This window comes from Vanessa atalanta, chromosome 30 (assembly GCF_905147765.1).
Source record: "Vanessa atalanta chromosome 30, ilVanAtal1.2, whole genome shotgun sequence".
NCBI lineage: Eukaryota > Metazoa > Arthropoda > Insecta > Lepidoptera > Nymphalidae > Vanessa > Vanessa atalanta.
Genome location: NC_061900.1, coordinates 4,868,446 through 4,885,737, shown reverse-complemented (window position 1 = coordinate 4,885,737; position 17,292 = coordinate 4,868,446). Strand labels below are relative to the sequence as shown.

The 17,292-nt window shown below is 41.7% G+C and overlaps 4 protein-coding genes across 4 annotated transcripts; all 4 read right to left on the bottom strand.

The window, feature by feature from the left end:
• Positions 1-1,226: 1,226 nt before the first annotated feature.
• Positions 1,227-3,847, bottom strand: LOC125075188 (cytoplasmic aconitate hydratase-like). Its single transcript, XM_047686826.1, has 4 exons — positions 3,648-3,847; positions 3,479-3,575; positions 3,215-3,400; positions 1,227-2,655 (listed from the first exon to the last, which is right to left on the bottom strand). The coding sequence occupies exons 1-4, from the start codon at positions 3,830-3,832 to the stop codon at positions 2,545-2,547; spliced, it is 579 nt and encodes a 192-aa protein (XP_047542782.1). The 5' UTR covers positions 3,833-3,847; the 3' UTR covers positions 1,227-2,544.
• Positions 3,848-5,463: 1,616 nt separating this feature from the next.
• On the bottom strand, positions 5,464-8,080 carry LOC125075192 (cytoplasmic aconitate hydratase-like). The gene is made up of 4 exons (XM_047686829.1): positions 7,881-8,080; positions 7,712-7,808; positions 7,448-7,633; positions 5,464-6,888 (listed from the first exon to the last, which is right to left on the bottom strand). Exons 1-4 carry the CDS (start codon positions 8,063-8,065, stop codon positions 6,778-6,780), a joined length of 579 nt encoding a protein of 192 aa, XP_047542785.1. The 5' UTR covers positions 8,066-8,080; the 3' UTR covers positions 5,464-6,777.
• A 1,616-nt stretch (positions 8,081-9,696) lies between these two features.
• LOC125075191 (cytoplasmic aconitate hydratase-like) lies at positions 9,697-12,313 on the bottom strand. The gene is made up of 4 exons (XM_047686828.1): positions 12,114-12,313; positions 11,945-12,041; positions 11,681-11,866; positions 9,697-11,121 (listed from the first exon to the last, which is right to left on the bottom strand). Exons 1-4 carry the CDS (start codon positions 12,296-12,298, stop codon positions 11,011-11,013), a joined length of 579 nt encoding a protein of 192 aa, XP_047542784.1. The 5' UTR covers positions 12,299-12,313; the 3' UTR covers positions 9,697-11,010.
• Positions 12,314-13,929: 1,616 nt separating this feature from the next.
• Positions 13,930-16,546, bottom strand: LOC125075189 (cytoplasmic aconitate hydratase-like). The gene is made up of 4 exons (XM_047686827.1): positions 16,347-16,546; positions 16,178-16,274; positions 15,914-16,099; positions 13,930-15,354 (listed from the first exon to the last, which is right to left on the bottom strand). Exons 1-4 carry the CDS (start codon positions 16,529-16,531, stop codon positions 15,244-15,246), a joined length of 579 nt encoding a protein of 192 aa, XP_047542783.1. The 5' UTR covers positions 16,532-16,546; the 3' UTR covers positions 13,930-15,243.
• Between the last annotated feature and the right edge of the window lie 746 nt (positions 16,547-17,292).

Genomic DNA, 17,292 nt, shown 5'->3' with positions numbered 1-17,292 from the left:
AGGCGATCATTTCATTCCCAAGGTGTGCAGTCAACTAAAAAATCATTAGTGTTGTAATATCCTTTAGCACACAAACGCTCTTTAACGATTCTTTTAAATTTTATAATTGAATAATTTTGAAAGTTTTCTGGGATCCTGTTGTAAAAACGTATACATTGCCCCAAAAAAGAGTTACTAACCCTGTGTAATCGGGTACTTGGAGTAACAAGTTTATTCTTGTTCCTAGTGTTAACATAATGTACGTCACAATTTCTGGGAAAATCATGTATGTTTTTGCGTACATATTTTAATTTCTTTAAATTTACCTCTTAACGAATCTTTTGGGCCCAGGTTATAAATTGCACGAATAGCCCTCTTCTGCAGTACAAAAATAGTATTAATGTCAGCTGCATTACCCCAGAGTAGGATGCCATACGACATTATACTATGGAAATAACTGAAGTACACAAGGCGTGCCGTATCCACATCAGTCAAAAGTCTAATTTTTTTTACCGCATAGGCTGCAGAGCTAAGTCTATTCGCCAATTTATTTATATGGGGGCCCCATTGGAGCTTAGAGTCTATTGTCATACCAAGGAACTCTGTAGATTCTAAAACATCTAATGCTTCCCCGTTTAAACGTACACTCGTTTTGACACATCTTACATTGGGAGTAGTGAATTTAATGCATTTAGTCTTTTTACTATTTAACATTAAATTATTAACACTAAACCAATTTACTATTTCAGAGAGAGTATTGTTCACATCGTCATATATTGAAAGAGGAGGGGGAGTAGCGTCATTTTGACGTTTGTCAAAATACATTTGAATCTTGTTATCGGAGGTCAGTTGCTCGAGAAATAAAATAATTATCAATCAAAGTTATGTTGCAGTATTAGTGACAGTATTCATATCAATTAAAAAAATTGGAGTGTCTGCTTGTAATATTAAAATAACCGCGTTTTACTAAATGCATATGTATGTATACACGGTACATATACCTAAATAACATTTTTTACTGTTTGTTCCGGCTAATCTCTGGAACGGCTGAACCGATTTCGTTTTCACTTTCACTGGCAGATAGCGGATGTAATAAGGAGTAACTTAGGCTATTTTAGTTCAGAATTATATATAGAATAAAAAAAAACACTACAACATCCAAATAACTTAAATTCAAACAAAATTAATTCGTTTAACTCTAATTCGACACAAACTGCAAACGCTATACATGAAAATAAAAAACCATCGACAATTTCCACCATAAATATTTATTCAAAATATAATGTATTAAATATATTAAGATAACAAACGGTCCACCGATATATAGTTACAAAACCAGCACAGCCTTCGCGTCGACCCTGTTCATGTTCCCCAGCGGAGCCCACGCGCTCAACCTGTCGGGACCCAGACAGCTACATAATGGCAACACTTCGCTCGGCGACTCGCCGCGTGTACAGCGGGCCTAACGAACCACACTAACACCTCTGCCATACTGTGCACCACCAACGGCCTCTATTTGTATATCTTTATTTATAACACAACAGTCAAAAGCGGAGTCTTGTTTGCAATTTACTAAATCGTAATATTAGACAGCGGAAAAGAGTATAAGAAAAAGAATGATAAGCGTAAACAAATTGAAGTAAACTGTTATCGACAAACTCCAATTCTAACTGAACTAACGTATACTATTGGACGTTAAAATTTTGTTTGAATATGATTTCATCATTTTGGCGCCAAATGTAGACGAGTGACTCGCAGTTTACAATGGAATGAAATCAAAACAAGATCTGTCATCAGGTTTGAAATTCCCAACAAAATCTTTTGAATAATCGTGAAGTTTCACGGGAGACTCTTCGATTTGCACATACATGTCAACTATCAGAGCTCCGTCGGCTTCTAATTAAACATCAAAGGATTCGAATATGGCGAATCTTAACTCGAATCGCTCTTGCGTCTTGCGTTATGACAGAAGAATTACTTTGATATATTTGAGTCACTTGCGCGTCGGTTTGTATGTGACTCGTGAATAGACTTTGTCTCCTTCCTTCTAATGTCGAAGTACTACAGAGAGAAAGAGACAAATGGATGTGTAACGCTGCCCACTAAGATGAAACATTTGTTGGTAGTTCGTTGATATTTTATCAAACAACGACGTTGAACCGAGCGATATCCGACCATTACACTTGTGGCTGCACAATAAGCTAAGTTGTACATCCTGCCTACAACCATTGGCATTTTAAGTCATACCACAGATAAAACAGACGCAGTCTACACTTTTAACTAGGGCTTCAAAAACAAAAGAATAAATTAATTAATACGCGTTTGTTTTGTTCATTATTTAACAAACTAATAATATAACTGCTATAATCTTGCAAATCAAATAAAAAAAATAGTTAAACAACATTAAATAACTACCCGGTAAAAGTTAAATACAAATGATAATTAGGGAGGGGGGCGTGCCGGTCTCCAGGTGGCCCCGACCATACTTATAACGCCAAACGCTGCCACCCATGCCATTTAAAACTACGCCACTGGTCCGCAGTCGAATACATTATCCGATTACATTTAAAGCATCTTCCTGATCATGTAGTTCAAGATTCCTCCGTTTCTGAAGTACGTCAGATCCACTTCGGTGTCGAAGCGTACAATCACTCGGAACGACTTTCCGTTGTCGACCTGAAAATTAAATTAATTTAAACTCGCGCCATGTGACTATGTACAAACTGTAAGATATTTATTATAGAGAATTACAAGGTAACAGTTCGCTTTCATTTGTACGCCTTTAACAGCCTGAAACTATGTACAAACAAAATAGGCTATTTGAATGGTTTTTAAAATGCATTTTATATTATTTAGGAGAGGTCAAGGAACCCATTAAAAGTTGCTTTTTTTTTTAAATTCTAGTACATTTTTGCTGAAAAATGACAAATTAAAAATTCCATATTTAAATAGCGCTTTATTTGTCGCATTGTCAAATAGCGTATTGTAATGAAATTGGGGCGTCGGCTAACCGATGGTTTCCGTTACGGAGCACCATAACACACCTGGTCGTCACCAGCGCCCGTATATCGAATATTTACGTCATCACCGTGCGTCCGACCTTGGGAGCTGAGAGGCAACGCCCTCGTGCCTGCAGCCACACTAACTCAAACCGGAACTCAGACCACGTCAGGCGCTAGAACGAGCAACGACGGGTTGAGAAACAGTTGATTTACTAAAATGAATGTCGACTCACTTGAACCGTGAGCGCCTGGTGCGGAACCAGGTCCGCCGGGACGTCGATCGTGTACACCTCCGTCCCGTTCAGGCCGAGGCTGTCCGCGTTCTCCCCGGGCTGGAACTGGAGGGGCATTATACCCATACCCACGAGATTCGAACGATGTATGCGTTCGAACGACTCCGCGATCACCGCTCGTATGCCCTGAGGGTTCAATCGGGACACTCGATTCGATCATAAAATAGAGTAAAATAGATATCAAAATATGGAGAGAACACTGACCAACAGGAACGGCCCCTTGGCGGCCCAGTCGCGGCTGGAGCCGGAGCCGTAGTCCTTGCCGACGATCGCGATCAGGGGGACGCTTTCTTTGGCGTATCTGCGGAACAAGCGAGCGGTCACAGGGAGAGTCCGGCGGGGAGCGGGCGGGGAGCGGGCGGGCGGCGCTCACCGGTCGGCGGCGTCGAAGATGTCCATGAGGTCGCCGCTGGGCTGGTGCGCGGTGCGCGGGCCGGCGCGCGGCGCCAGGCGGTTGTCGAGGCGGATGTTGGCGAACGTGCCGCGCGACATCACGGCGTCGTTGCCGCGCCGCGAGCCGTACGAGTTGAACTCGCGGGGTGAGCCTGCGGGCGTCATGTATACGTGCACACGGTAGCGGGAGCGACCACGTTGCGACTGTCGATTACTTCGAGCTTTGAACAAATCCTACACTATATACACTTTATTCGAGTCGGCTTTTACGAGCACTTTTGCAGCACTTTTTTACCTAAAGATTTCAAAAAATACAAAAAGCAAAGCTAATACGTAATCCCGGCCGAGTCGATGTAGAAAAAGTTCATTAGTTTTCTATGTTGTCTCGGGTCTGGGTGTTTGTGGTACCGTCGTTACTTCTGATCTGCCATAACACAAGTGCTTTAGCTACTTATATTGGGATCAGAGTAATGTACGTGATGTTGTCCAATATTTTAATTTTTTTTAAGAATAAATATCATATTCTTAGAATTCCTTAATGGCTTATTAAATAAACAATTTTACAAGACAACGGGGCGGGTCGCTAGTATTAAATATTATATACCTTAGAGGTAAATACATACCAGCTTTCGCTTACAGAATTGTAGGTTTTGGGTATAAAAATAATAGCCTACGTCTTTCCTTGGACCTCAAAATCTCTTTAAACCAAATTTCATCACCCAATGGCCCAGTGGTAGAACGCATGCATCTTAACCGATGATTTCGGGTCCAAACCCAGGCACCACTGAATTTTCATGTGCTTCGTTTGTGTTTATAATCATCTCGTGCTCGGCGGTGAAGGAAAACATCGCGAGGAAACCTGCATGTGTCTAATTTCAACGAGATTCTGCCACATGTGTATTCCGCCAAACCGCATTGGAGCAGCGTGGTGGAATATGCTCCAAAACCTTCTGCTCAAAGGGAGAGGAGGCCTTAGGCTAGCAGTGGAAAATTTACAGGCTGCTAATGTAAAAAATGTATGTATAACGAAGATATAGAGACTTTGATTCACTAACATAGAAAAATAAATTCTTTTTTCGATACTTGAATTGTTTGAATTTAATTTATTTTCCTAGTCTAATAATTCGAATGGATGAATGTTATTTGTTTAATATTGACGACAGTCAATGTTTGTACTTGTACTTTAAGTAATAATATTATGGTACATGGTATTAATTTATTTTTATTTGAATTTATATGAAAAGCCAAGAGTGTTATTTTGGGGTGACCATAAAAGGGGTCGTCAGCGGAGTGACGTGGACTGAGTTGCGGTGAGGTGAGGAGGGGGAGTAGCGTCATTTTGACGTTTGTCAAAATACATTTGAATCTTGCTATCGAAGGTCAGTTGCTCGAGAAATAAAATAATTATCAATCAAAGTTATGTTGCAGTTTTCGTGACAGTATTCATATCAATTAAAAAAATTGGAGTGTCTGCTTGTAATATTAAAATAACCGCGTTTTACTAAATGCACATGTATGTATACACGGTACATATACCTAAATAACATTTTTTACAATTTTTGTCTGTCTGTCTGTTTGTTCCGGCTAATCTCTGGAACGGCTGAACCGATTTCGACGGGACTTTCACTGGCAGATAGCGGATGTAATAAGGAGTAACTTTTAGTTTAGAATTATATATAGAATAAAAATAAAATCACGCTACAACATCCAAATAACTTAAATTGAAACAAAATAAATTCGTTTAACTCTAATTCGACACAAACTGCAAACGCTATACATGAAAATAAAAAACCATCGACAATTTCCACCATAAATATTTATTCAAAATATAATGTATTAAATATATTAAGATAACAAACGGTCCACCGATATATAGTTACAAAACCAGCACAGCCTTCGCGTCGACCCTGTTCATGTTCCCCAGCGGAGCCCACGCGCTCAACCTGTCGGGACCCAGACAGCTACATAATGGCAACACTTCGCTCGGCGACTCGCCGCGTGTACAGCGGGCCTAACGAGCCACACTAACACCTCTGCCATACTGTGCACCACCAACGGCCTCTATTTGTATATCTTTATTTATAACACAACAGTCAAAAGCGAAGTCTTGTTTGCAATTTACTAAATCGTAATATTAGACAGCGGAAAAGAGTATAAGAAAAAGAATGATAAGCGTAAACAAATTGAAGTAAACTGTTATCGACAAACTCCAATTCTAACTGAACTAACGTATACTATTGGACGTTAAAATTTTGTTCGAATATGATTTCATCATTTTGGCGCCAAATGTAGACGAGTGACTCGCAGTTTACAATGGAATGAAATCAAAACAAGATCTGTCATCAGGTTTGAAATTCCCAACAAAATCTTTTGAATAATCGCGAAGTTTCACGGGAGACTCTTCGATTTGCACATAGATGTCAACTATCAGAGCTCCGTCGGCTTCTAATTAAACATCAAAGGATTCGAATATGGCGAATCTTAACTCGAATCGCTCTTGCGTCTTGCGTTATGAATGAAGAATTACTTTGATATATTTGAGTCACTTGCGCGTCGGTTTGTATGTGACTCGTGAATAGACTTTGTCTCCTTCCTTCTAATGTCGAACCACTACAGAGAGAAAGAGACAAATGGATGTGTAACGCTGTCCACTAAGATGAAACATTTGTTGGTAGTTCGTTGATATTTTATCAAACAACGATGTTGAACCGAGCGATATCCGACCATTACACTTGTGGCTGCACAATAAGCCAAGTTGTACATCCTGCCTACAACCATTGGCATTTTAAGTCATACCACAGATAAAACAGACGCAGTCTACACTTTTAACTAGGGCTTCAAAAACAAAAGAATAAATTAATTAATACGCGTTTGTTTTGTTCATTATTTAACAAACTAATAATATAACTGCTACAATCTTGCAAATCAATTAAAAAAATTAATAAACATTAAATAACTACCCGGTAAAAGTTAAATACAAATGATAATTAGGGAGGGGGGCGTGCCGGTCTCCAGGTGGCCCCGACCATACTTATAACGCCAAACGCTGCCACCCATGCCATTTAAAACTACGCCACTGGTCCGCAGTCGAATACATTATCCGATTACATTTAAAGCATCTTCCTGATCATGTAGTTCAAGATTCCTCCGTTTCTGAAGTACGTCAGATCCACTTCGGTGTCGAAGCGTACAATCACTCGGAACGACTTTCCGTTGTCGACCTGAAAATTAAATTAATTTAAACTCGCGCCATGTGACTATGTACAAACTGTAAGATATTTATTATAGAGGATTACAAGGTAACAGTTCGCTTTCATTTGTACGCCTTTAACAGCCTGAAACTATGTACAAGCAAAATAGGCTATTTGAATGGTTTTTAAAATGCATTTTATATTATTTAGGAGAGGTCAAGGAACCCATTAAAAGTTGCTTTTTTTTTTTAATTCTAGTACATTTTTGCTGAAAAATGTCAAATTAAAAATTCCATATTTAAATAGCGCTTTATTTTTCGCATTGTCAAATAGCGTATTGTAATGAAATTGGGGCGTCGGCTAACCGATGGTTTCCGTTACGGAGCACCATAACACACCTGGTCGTCACCAGCGCCCGTATATCGAATATTTACGTCATCACCGTGCGTCCGACCTTGGGAGCTGAGAGGCAACGCCCTCGTGCCTGTAGCCACACAAACTCAAACCGGAACTCAGACCACGTCAGGCGCTAGAACGAGCAACGACGGGTTGAGAAACAGTTGATTTACTAAAATGAATGTCGACTCACTCGAACCGTGAGCGCCTGGTGCGGAACCAGGTCCGCCGGGACGTCGATCGTGTACACCTCCGTCCCGTTCAGGCCGAGGCTGTCCGCGTTCTCCCCGGGCTGGAACTGGAGGGGCATTATACCCATACCCACGAGATTCGAACGATGTATGCGTTCGAACGACTCCGCGATCACCGCTCGTATGCCCTGAGGGTTCAATCGGGACACTCGATTCGATCATAAAATAGAGTAAAATAGATATCAAAATATGGAGAGAACACTGACCAACAGGAACGGCCCCTTGGCGGCCCAGTCGCGGCTGGAGCCGGAGCCGTAGTCCTTGCCGACGATCGCGATCAGGGGGACGCTTTCTTTGGCGTATCTGCGGAACAAGCGAGCGGTCACAGGGAGAGTCCGGCGGGGAGCGGGCGGGGAGCGGGCGGGCGGCGCTCACCGGTCGGCGGCGTCGAAGATGTCCATGAGGTCGCCGCTGGGCTGGTGCGCGGTGCGCGGGCCGGCGCGCGGCGCCAGGCGGTTGTCGAGGCGGATGTTGGCGAACGTGCCGCGCGACATCACGGCGTCGTTGCCGCGCCGCGAGCCGTACGAGTTGAACTCGCGGGGTGAGCCTGCGGGCGTCATGTATACGTGCACACGGTAGCGGGAGCGACCACGTTGCGACTGTCGATTACTTCGAGCTTTGAACAAATCCTACACTATATACACTTTATTCGAGTCGGCTTTTACGAGCACTTTTGCAGCACTTTTTTACCTAAAGATTTCAAAAAATACAAAAAGCAAAGCTAATACGTAATCCCGGCCGAGTCGATGTAGAAAAAGTTCATTAGTTTTCTATGTTGTCTTGGGTCTGGGTGTTTGTGGTACCGTCGTTACTTCTGATCTGCCATAACACAAGTGCTTTAGCTACTTATATTGGGATCAGAGTAATGTACGTGATGTTGTCCAATATTTTAATTTTTTTTAAGAATAAATATCATATTCTTAGAATTCCTTAATGGCTTATTAAATAAACAATTTTACAAGACAACGGGGCGGGTCGCTAGTATTAAATATTATATACCTTAGAGGTAAATACATAACAGCTTTCGCTTACAGAATTGTAGGTTTTGGGTATAAAAATAATAGCCTACGTCTTTCCTTGGACCTCAAAATCTCTTTAAACCAAATTTCATCACCCAATGGCCCAGTGGTAGAACGCATGCATCTTAACCGATGATTTCGGGTCCAAACCCAGGCACCACTGAATTTTCATGTGCTTCGTTTGTGTTTATAATCATCTCGTGCTCGGCGGTGAAGGAAAACATCGCGAGGAAACCTGCATGTGTCTAATTTCAACGAGATTCTGCCACATGTGTATTCCGCCAAACCGCATTGGAGCAGCGTGGTGGAAAATGCTCCAAAACCTTCTGCTCAAAGGGAGAGGAGGCCTTAGGCTAGCAGTGGAAAATTTACAGGCTGCTAATGTAAAAAATGTATGTATAACGAAGATATAGAGACTTTGATTCACTAACATAGAAAAATAAATTCTTTTTTCGATACTTGAATTGTTTGAATTTAATTTATTTTCCTAGTCTAATAATTCGAATGGATGAATGTTATTTGTTTAATATTGACGACAGTCAATGTTTGTACTTGTACTTTAAGTAATAATATTATGGTACATGGTATTAATTTATTTTTATTTGAATTTATATGAAAAGCCAAGAGTGTTATTTTGGGGTGACCATAAAAGGGGTCGTCAGCGGAGTGACGTGGACTGAGTTGCGGTGAGGTGAGGGGGGGGAGTAGCGTCATTTTGACGTTTGTCAAAATACATTTGAATCTTGTTATCGGAGGTCAGTTGCTCGAGAAATAAAATAATTATCAATCAAAGTTATGTTGCAGTTTTCGTGACAGTATTCATATCAATTAAAAAAATTGGAGTGTCTGCTTGTAATATTAAAATAACCGCGTTTTACTAAATGCATATGTATGTATACACGGTACATATACCTAAATAACATTTTTTACAATTTTTGTCTGTCTGTCTGTTTGTTCCGGCTAATCTCTGGAACGGCTGAACCGATTTCGACGGGACTTTCACTGGCAGATAGCGGATGTAATAAGGAGTAACTTTTAGTTTAGAATTATATATAGAATAAAAATAAAATCACGCTACAACATCCAAATAACTTAAATTGAAACAAAATAAATTCGTTTAACTCTAATTCGACACAAACTGCAAACGCTATACATGAAAATAAAAAACCATCGACAATTTCCACCATAAATATTTATTCAAAATATAATGTATTAAATATATTAAGATAACAAACGGTCCACCGATATATAGTTACAAAACCAGCACAGCCTTCGCGTCGACCCTGTTCATGTTCCCCAGCGGAGCCCACGCGCTCAACCTGTCGGGACCCAGACAGCTACATAATGGCAACACTTCGCTCGGCGACTCGCCGCGTGTACAGCGGGCCTAACGAGCCACACTAACACCTCTGCCATACTGTGCACCACCAACGGCCTCTATTTGTATATCTTTATTTATAACACAACAGTCAAAAGCGAAGTCTTGTTTGCAATTTACTAAATCGTAATATTAGACAGCGGAAAAGAGTATAAGAAAAAGAATGATAAGCGTAAACAAATTGAAGTAAACTGTTATCGACAAACTCCAATTCTAACTGAACTAACGTATACTATTGGACGTTAAAATTTTGTTCGAATATGATTTCATCATTTTGGCGCCAAATGTAGACGAGTGACTCGCAGTTTACAATGGAATGAAATCAAAACAAGATCTGTCATCAGGTTTGAAATTCCCAACAAAATCTTTTGAATAATCGCGAAGTTTCACGGGAGACTCTTCGATTTGCACATAGATGTCAACTATCAGAGCTCCGTCGGCTTCTAATTAAACATCAAAGGATTCGAATATGGCGAATCTTAACTCGAATCGCTCTTGCGTCTTGCGTTATGAATGAAGAATTACTTTGATATATTTGAGTCACTTGCGCGTCGGTTTGTATGTGACTCGTGAATAGACTTTGTCTCCTTCCTTCTAATGTCGAACCACTACAGAGAGAAAGAGACAAATGGATGTGTAACGCTGTCCACTAAGATGAAACATTTGTTGGTAGTTCGTTGATATTTTATCAAACAACGATGTTGAACCGAGCGATATCCGACCATTACACTTGTGGCTGCACAATAAGCCAAGTTGTACATCCTGCCTACAACCATTGGCATTTTAAGTCATACCACAGATAAAACAGACGCAGTCTACACTTTTAACTAGGGCTTCAAAAACAAAAGAATAAATTAATTAATACGCGTTTGTTTTGTTCATTATTTAACAAACTAATAATATAACTGCTACAATCTTGCAAATCAATTAAAAAAATTAATAAACATTAAATAACTACCCGGTAAAAGTTAAATACAAATGATAATTAGGGAGGGGGGCGTGCCGGTCTCCAGGTGGCCCCGACCATACTTATAACGCCAAACGCTGCCACCCATGCCATTTAAAACTACGCCACTGGTCCGCAGTCGAATACATTATCCGATTACATTTAAAGCATCTTCCTGATCATGTAGTTCAAGATTCCTCCGTTTCTGAAGTACGTCAGATCCACTTCGGTGTCGAAGCGTACAATCACTCGGAACGACTTTCCGTTGTCGACCTGAAAATTAAATTAATTTAAACTCGCGCCATGTGACTATGTACAAACTGTAAGATATTTATTATAGAGGATTACAAGGTAACAGTTCGCTTTCATTTGTACGCCTTTAACAGCCTGAAACTATGTACAAGCAAAATAGGCTATTTGAATGGTTTTTAAAATGCATTTTATATTATTTAGGAGAGGTCAAGGAACCCATTAAAAGTTGCTTTTTTTTTTTAATTCTAGTACATTTTTGCTGAAAAATGTCAAATTAAAAATTCCATATTTAAATAGCGCTTTATTTTTCGCATTGTCAAATAGCGTATTGTAATGAAATTGGGGCGTCGGCTAACCGATGGTTTCCGTTACGGAGCACCATAACACACCTGGTCGTCACCAGCGCCCGTATATCGAATATTTACGTCATCACCGTGCGTCCGACCTTGGGAGCTGAGAGGCAACGCCCTCGTGCCTGTAGCCACACAAACTCAAACCGGAACTCAGACCACGTCAGGCGCTAGAACGAGCAACGACGGGTTGAGAAACAGTTGATTTACTAAAATGAATGTCGACTCACTCGAACCGTGAGCGCCTGGTGCGGAACCAGGTCCGCCGGGACGTCGATCGTGTACACCTCCGTCCCGTTCAGGCCGAGGCTGTCCGCGTTCTCCCCGGGCTGGAACTGGAGGGGCATTATACCCATACCCACGAGATTCGAACGATGTATGCGTTCGAACGACTCCGCGATCACCGCTCGTATGCCCTGAGGGTTCAATCGGGACACTCGATTCGATCATAAAATAGAGTAAAATAGATATCAAAATATGGAGAGAACACTGACCAACAGGAACGGCCCCTTGGCGGCCCAGTCGCGGCTGGAGCCGGAGCCGTAGTCCTTGCCGACGATCGCGATCAGGGGGACGCTTTCTTTGGCGTATCTGCGGAACAAGCGAGCGGTCACAGGGAGAGTCCGGCGGGGAGCGGGCGGGGAGCGGGCGGGCGGCGCTCACCGGTCGGCGGCGTCGAAGATGTCCATGAGGTCGCCGCTGGGCTGGTGCGCGGTGCGCGGGCCGGCGCGCGGCGCCAGGCGGTTGTCGAGGCGGATGTTGGCGAACGTGCCGCGCGACATCACGGCGTCGTTGCCGCGCCGCGAGCCGTACGAGTTGAACTCGCGGGGTGAGCCTGCGGGCGTCATGTATACGTGCACACGGTAGCGGGAGCGACCACGTTGCGACTGTCGATTACTTCGAGCTTTGAACAAATCCTACACTATATACACTTTATTCGAGTCGGCTTTTACGAGCACTTTTGCAGCACTTTTTTACCTAAAGATTTCAAAAAATACAAAAAGCAAAGCTAATACGTAATCCCGGCCGAGTCGATGTAGAAAAAGTTCATTAGTTTTCTATGTTGTCTTGGGTCTGGGTGTTTGTGGTACCGTCGTTACTTCTGATCTGCCATAACACAAGTGCTTTAGCTACTTATATTGGGATCAGAGTAATGTACGTGATGTTGTCCAATATTTTAATTTTTTTTAAGAATAAATATCATATTCTTAGAATTCCTTAATGGCTTATTAAATAAACAATTTTACAAGACAACGGGGCGGGTCGCTAGTATTAAATATTATATACCTTAGAGGTAAATACATAACAGCTTTCGCTTACAGAATTGTAGGTTTTGGGTATAAAAATAATAGCCTACGTCTTTCCTTGGACCTCAAAATCTCTTTAAACCAAATTTCATCACCCAATGGCCCAGTGGTAGAACGCATGCATCTTAACCGATGATTTCGGGTCCAAACCCAGGCACCACTGAATTTTCATGTGCTTCGTTTGTGTTTATAATCATCTCGTGCTCGGCGGTGAAGGAAAACATCGCGAGGAAACCTGCATGTGTCTAATTTCAACGAGATTCTGCCACATGTGTATTCCGCCAAACCGCATTGGAGCAGCGTGGTGGAAAATGCTCCAAAACCTTCTGCTCAAAGGGAGAGGAGGCCTTAGGCTAGCAGTGGAAAATTTACAGGCTGCTAATGTAAAAAATGTATGTATAACGAAGATATAGAGACTTTGATTCACTAACATAGAAAAATAAATTCTTTTTTCGATACTTGAATTGTTTGAATTTAATTTATTTTCCTAGTCTAATAATTCGAATGGATGAATGTTATTTGTTTAATATTGACGACAGTCAATGTTTGTACTTGTACTTTAAGTAATAATATTATGGTACATGGTATTAATTTATTTTTATTTGAATTTATATGAAAAGCCAAGAGTGTTATTTTGGGGTGACCATAAAAGGGGTCGTCAGCGGAGTGACGTGGACTGAGTTGCGGTGAGGTGAGGGGGGGGAGTAGCGTCATTTTGACGTTTGTCAAAATACATTTGAATCTTGTTATCGGAGGTCAGTTGCTCGAGAAATAAAATAATTATCAATCAAAGTTATGTTGCAGTTTTCGTGACAGTATTCATATCAATTAAAAAAATTGGAGTGTCTGCTTGTAATATTAAAATAACCGCGTTTTACTAAATGCATATGTATGTATACACGGTACATATACCTAAATAACATTTTTTACAATTTTTGTCTGTCTGTCTGTTTGTTCCGGCTAATCTCTGGAACGGCTGAACCGATTTCGACGGGACTTTCACTGGCAGATAGCGGATGTAATAAGGAGTAACTTTTAGTTTAGAATTATATATAGAATAAAAATAAAATCACGCTACAACATCCAAATAACTTAAATTGAAACAAAATAAATTCGTTTAACTCTAATTCGACACAAACTGCAAACGCTATACATGAAAATAAAAAACCATCGACAATTTCCACCATAAATATTTATTCAAAATATAATGTATTAAATATATTAAGATAACAAACGGTCCACCGATATATAGTTACAAAACCAGCACAGCCTTCGCGTCGACCCTGTTCATGTTCCCCAGCGGAGCCCACGCGCTCAACCTGTCGGGACCCAGACAGCTACATAATGGCAACACTTCGCTCGGCGACTCGCCGCGTGTACAGCGGGCCTAACGAGCCACACTAACACCTCTGCCATACTGTGCACCACCAACGGCCTCTATTTGTATATCTTTATTTATAACACAACAGTCAAAAGCGAAGTCTTGTTTGCAATTTACTAAATCGTAATATTAGACAGCGGAAAAGAGTATAAGAAAAAGAATGATAAGCGTAAACAAATTGAAGTAAACTGTTATCGACAAACTCCAATTCTAACTGAACTAACGTATACTATTGGACGTTAAAATTTTGTTCGAATATGATTTCATCATTTTGGCGCCAAATGTAGACGAGTGACTCGCAGTTTACAATGGAATGAAATCAAAACAAGATCTGTCATCAGGTTTGAAATTCCCAACAAAATCTTTTGAATAATCGCGAAGTTTCACGGGAGACTCTTCGATTTGCACATAGATGTCAACTATCAGAGCTCCGTCGGCTTCTAATTAAACATCAAAGGATTCGAATATGGCGAATCTTAACTCGAATCGCTCTTGCGTCTTGCGTTATGAATGAAGAATTACTTTGATATATTTGAGTCACTTGCGCGTCGGTTTGTATGTGACTCGTGAATAGACTTTGTCTCCTTCCTTCTAATGTCGAACCACTACAGAGAGAAAGAGACAAATGGATGTGTAACGCTGTCCACTAAGATGAAACATTTGTTGGTAGTTCGTTGATATTTTATCAAACAACGATGTTGAACCGAGCGATATCCGACCATTACACTTGTGGCTGCACAATAAGCCAAGTTGTACATCCTGCCTACAACCATTGGCATTTTAAGTCATACCACAGATAAAACAGACGCAGTCTACACTTTTAACTAGGGCTTCAAAAACAAAAGAATAAATTAATTAATACGCGTTTGTTTTGTTCATTATTTAACAAACTAATAATATAACTGCTACAATCTTGCAAATCAATTAAAAAAATTAATAAACATTAAATAACTACCCGGTAAAAGTTAAATACAAATGATAATTAGGGAGGGGGGCGTGCCGGTCTCCAGGTGGCCCCGACCATACTTATAACGCCAAACGCTGCCACCCATGCCATTTAAAACTACGCCACTGGTCCGCAGTCGAATACATTATCCGATTACATTTAAAGCATCTTCCTGATCATGTAGTTCAAGATTCCTCCGTTTCTGAAGTACGTCAGATCCACTTCGGTGTCGAAGCGTACAATCACTCGGAACGACTTTCCGTTGTCGACCTGAAAATTAAATTAATTTAAACTCGCGCCATGTGACTATGTACAAACTGTAAGATATTTATTATAGAGGATTACAAGGTAACAGTTCGCTTTCATTTGTACGCCTTTAACAGCCTGAAACTATGTACAAGCAAAATAGGCTATTTGAATGGTTTTTAAAATGCATTTTATATTATTTAGGAGAGGTCAAGGAACCCATTAAAAGTTGCTTTTTTTTTTTAATTCTAGTACATTTTTGCTGAAAAATGTCAAATTAAAAATTCCATATTTAAATAGCGCTTTATTTTTCGCATTGTCAAATAGCGTATTGTAATGAAATTGGGGCGTCGGCTAACCGATGGTTTCCGTTACGGAGCACCATAACACACCTGGTCGTCACCAGCGCCCGTATATCGAATATTTACGTCATCACCGTGCGTCCGACCTTGGGAGCTGAGAGGCAACGCCCTCGTGCCTGTAGCCACACAAACTCAAACCGGAACTCAGACCACGTCAGGCGCTAGAACGAGCAACGACGGGTTGAGAAACAGTTGATTTACTAAAATGAATGTCGACTCACTCGAACCGTGAGCGCCTGGTGCGGAACCAGGTCCGCCGGGACGTCGATCGTGTACACCTCCGTCCCGTTCAGGCCGAGGCTGTCCGCGTTCTCCCCGGGCTGGAACTGGAGGGGCATTATACCCATACCCACGAGATTCGAACGATGTATGCGTTCGAACGACTCCGCGATCACCGCTCGTATGCCCTGAGGGTTCAATCGGGACACTCGATTCGATCATAAAATAGAGTAAAATAGATATCAAAATATGGAGAGAACACTGACCAACAGGAACGGCCCCTTGGCGGCCCAGTCGCGGCTGGAGCCGGAGCCGTAGTCCTTGCCGACGATCGCGATCAGGGGGACGCTTTCTTTGGCGTATCTGCGGAACAAGCGAGCGGTCACAGGGAGAGTCCGGCGGGGAGCGGGCGGGGAGCGGGCGGGCGGCGCTCACCGGTCGGCGGCGTCGAAGATGTCCATGAGGTCGCCGCTGGGCTGGTGCGCGGTGCGCGGGCCGGCGCGCGGCGCCAGGCGGTTGTCGAGGCGGATGTTGGCGAACGTGCCGCGCGACATCACGGCGTCGTTGCCGCGCCGCGAGCCGTACGAGTTGAACTCGCGGGGTGAGCCTGCGGGCGTCATGTATACGTGCACACGGTAGCGGGAGCGACCACGTTGCGACTGTCGATTACTTCGAGCTTTGAACAAATCCTACACTATATACACTTTATTCGAGTCGGCTTTTACGAGCACTTTTGCAGCACTTTTTTACCTAAAGATTTCAAAAAATACAAAAAGCAAAGCTAATACGTAATCCCGGCCGAGTCGATGTAGAAAAAGTTCATTAGTTTTCTATGTTGTCTTGGGTCTGGGTGTTTGTGGTACCGTCGTTACTTCTGATCTGCCATAACACAAGTGCTTTAGCTACTTATATTGGGATCAGAGTAATGTACGTGATGTTGTCCAATATTTTAATTTTTTTTAAGAATAAATATCATATTCTTAGAATTCCTTAATGGCTTATTAAATAAACAATTTTACAAGACAACGGGGCGGGTCGCTAGTATTAAATATTATATACCTTAGAGGTAAATACATAACAGCTTTCGCTTACAGAATTGTAGGTTTTGGGTATAAAAATAATAGCCTACGTCTTTCCTTGGACCTCAAAATCTCTTTAAACCAAATTTCATCACCCAATGGCCCAGTGGTAGAACGCATGCATCTTAACCGATGATTTCGGGTCCAAACCCAGGCACCACTGAATTTTCATGTGCTTCGTTTGTGTTTATAATCATCTCGTGCTCGGCGGTGAAGGAAAACATCGCGAGGAAACCTGCATGTGTCTAATTTCAACGAGATTCTGCCACATGTGTATTCCGCCAAACCGCATTGGAGCAGCG

Coding starts and splice junctions, on each gene's coding strand:
- LOC125075188 (XM_047686826.1), bottom strand. CDS start 3,832: ATGACGCCCGCAGGCTCACCCCGCGAGTTCAACTCGTACGGCTCGCGG. Junction 3,401..3,478: donor CCAAGGGGCCGTTCCTGTTG/GTCAGTGTTCTC, acceptor TTGAACCCTCAG/GGCATACGAGCGGTGATCGC. Junction 2,656..3,214: donor ACCAGGCGCTCACGGTTCAA/GTGAGTCGACAT, acceptor TTTAATTTTCAG/GTCGACAACGGAAAGTCGTT.
- LOC125075192 (XM_047686829.1), bottom strand. CDS start 8,065: ATGACGCCCGCAGGCTCACCCCGCGAGTTCAACTCGTACGGCTCGCGG. Junction 7,634..7,711: donor CCAAGGGGCCGTTCCTGTTG/GTCAGTGTTCTC, acceptor TTGAACCCTCAG/GGCATACGAGCGGTGATCGC. Junction 6,889..7,447: donor ACCAGGCGCTCACGGTTCGA/GTGAGTCGACAT, acceptor TTTAATTTTCAG/GTCGACAACGGAAAGTCGTT.
- LOC125075189 (XM_047686827.1), bottom strand. CDS start 16,531: ATGACGCCCGCAGGCTCACCCCGCGAGTTCAACTCGTACGGCTCGCGG. Junction 16,275..16,346: donor ATCTTCGACGCCGCCGACCG/GTGAGCGCCGCC, acceptor CTTGTTCCGCAG/ATACGCCAAAGAAAGCGTCC. Junction 16,100..16,177: donor CCAAGGGGCCGTTCCTGTTG/GTCAGTGTTCTC, acceptor TTGAACCCTCAG/GGCATACGAGCGGTGATCGC.
- LOC125075191 (XM_047686828.1), bottom strand. CDS start 12,298: ATGACGCCCGCAGGCTCACCCCGCGAGTTCAACTCGTACGGCTCGCGG. Junction 12,042..12,113: donor ATCTTCGACGCCGCCGACCG/GTGAGCGCCGCC, acceptor CTTGTTCCGCAG/ATACGCCAAAGAAAGCGTCC. Junction 11,867..11,944: donor CCAAGGGGCCGTTCCTGTTG/GTCAGTGTTCTC, acceptor TTGAACCCTCAG/GGCATACGAGCGGTGATCGC.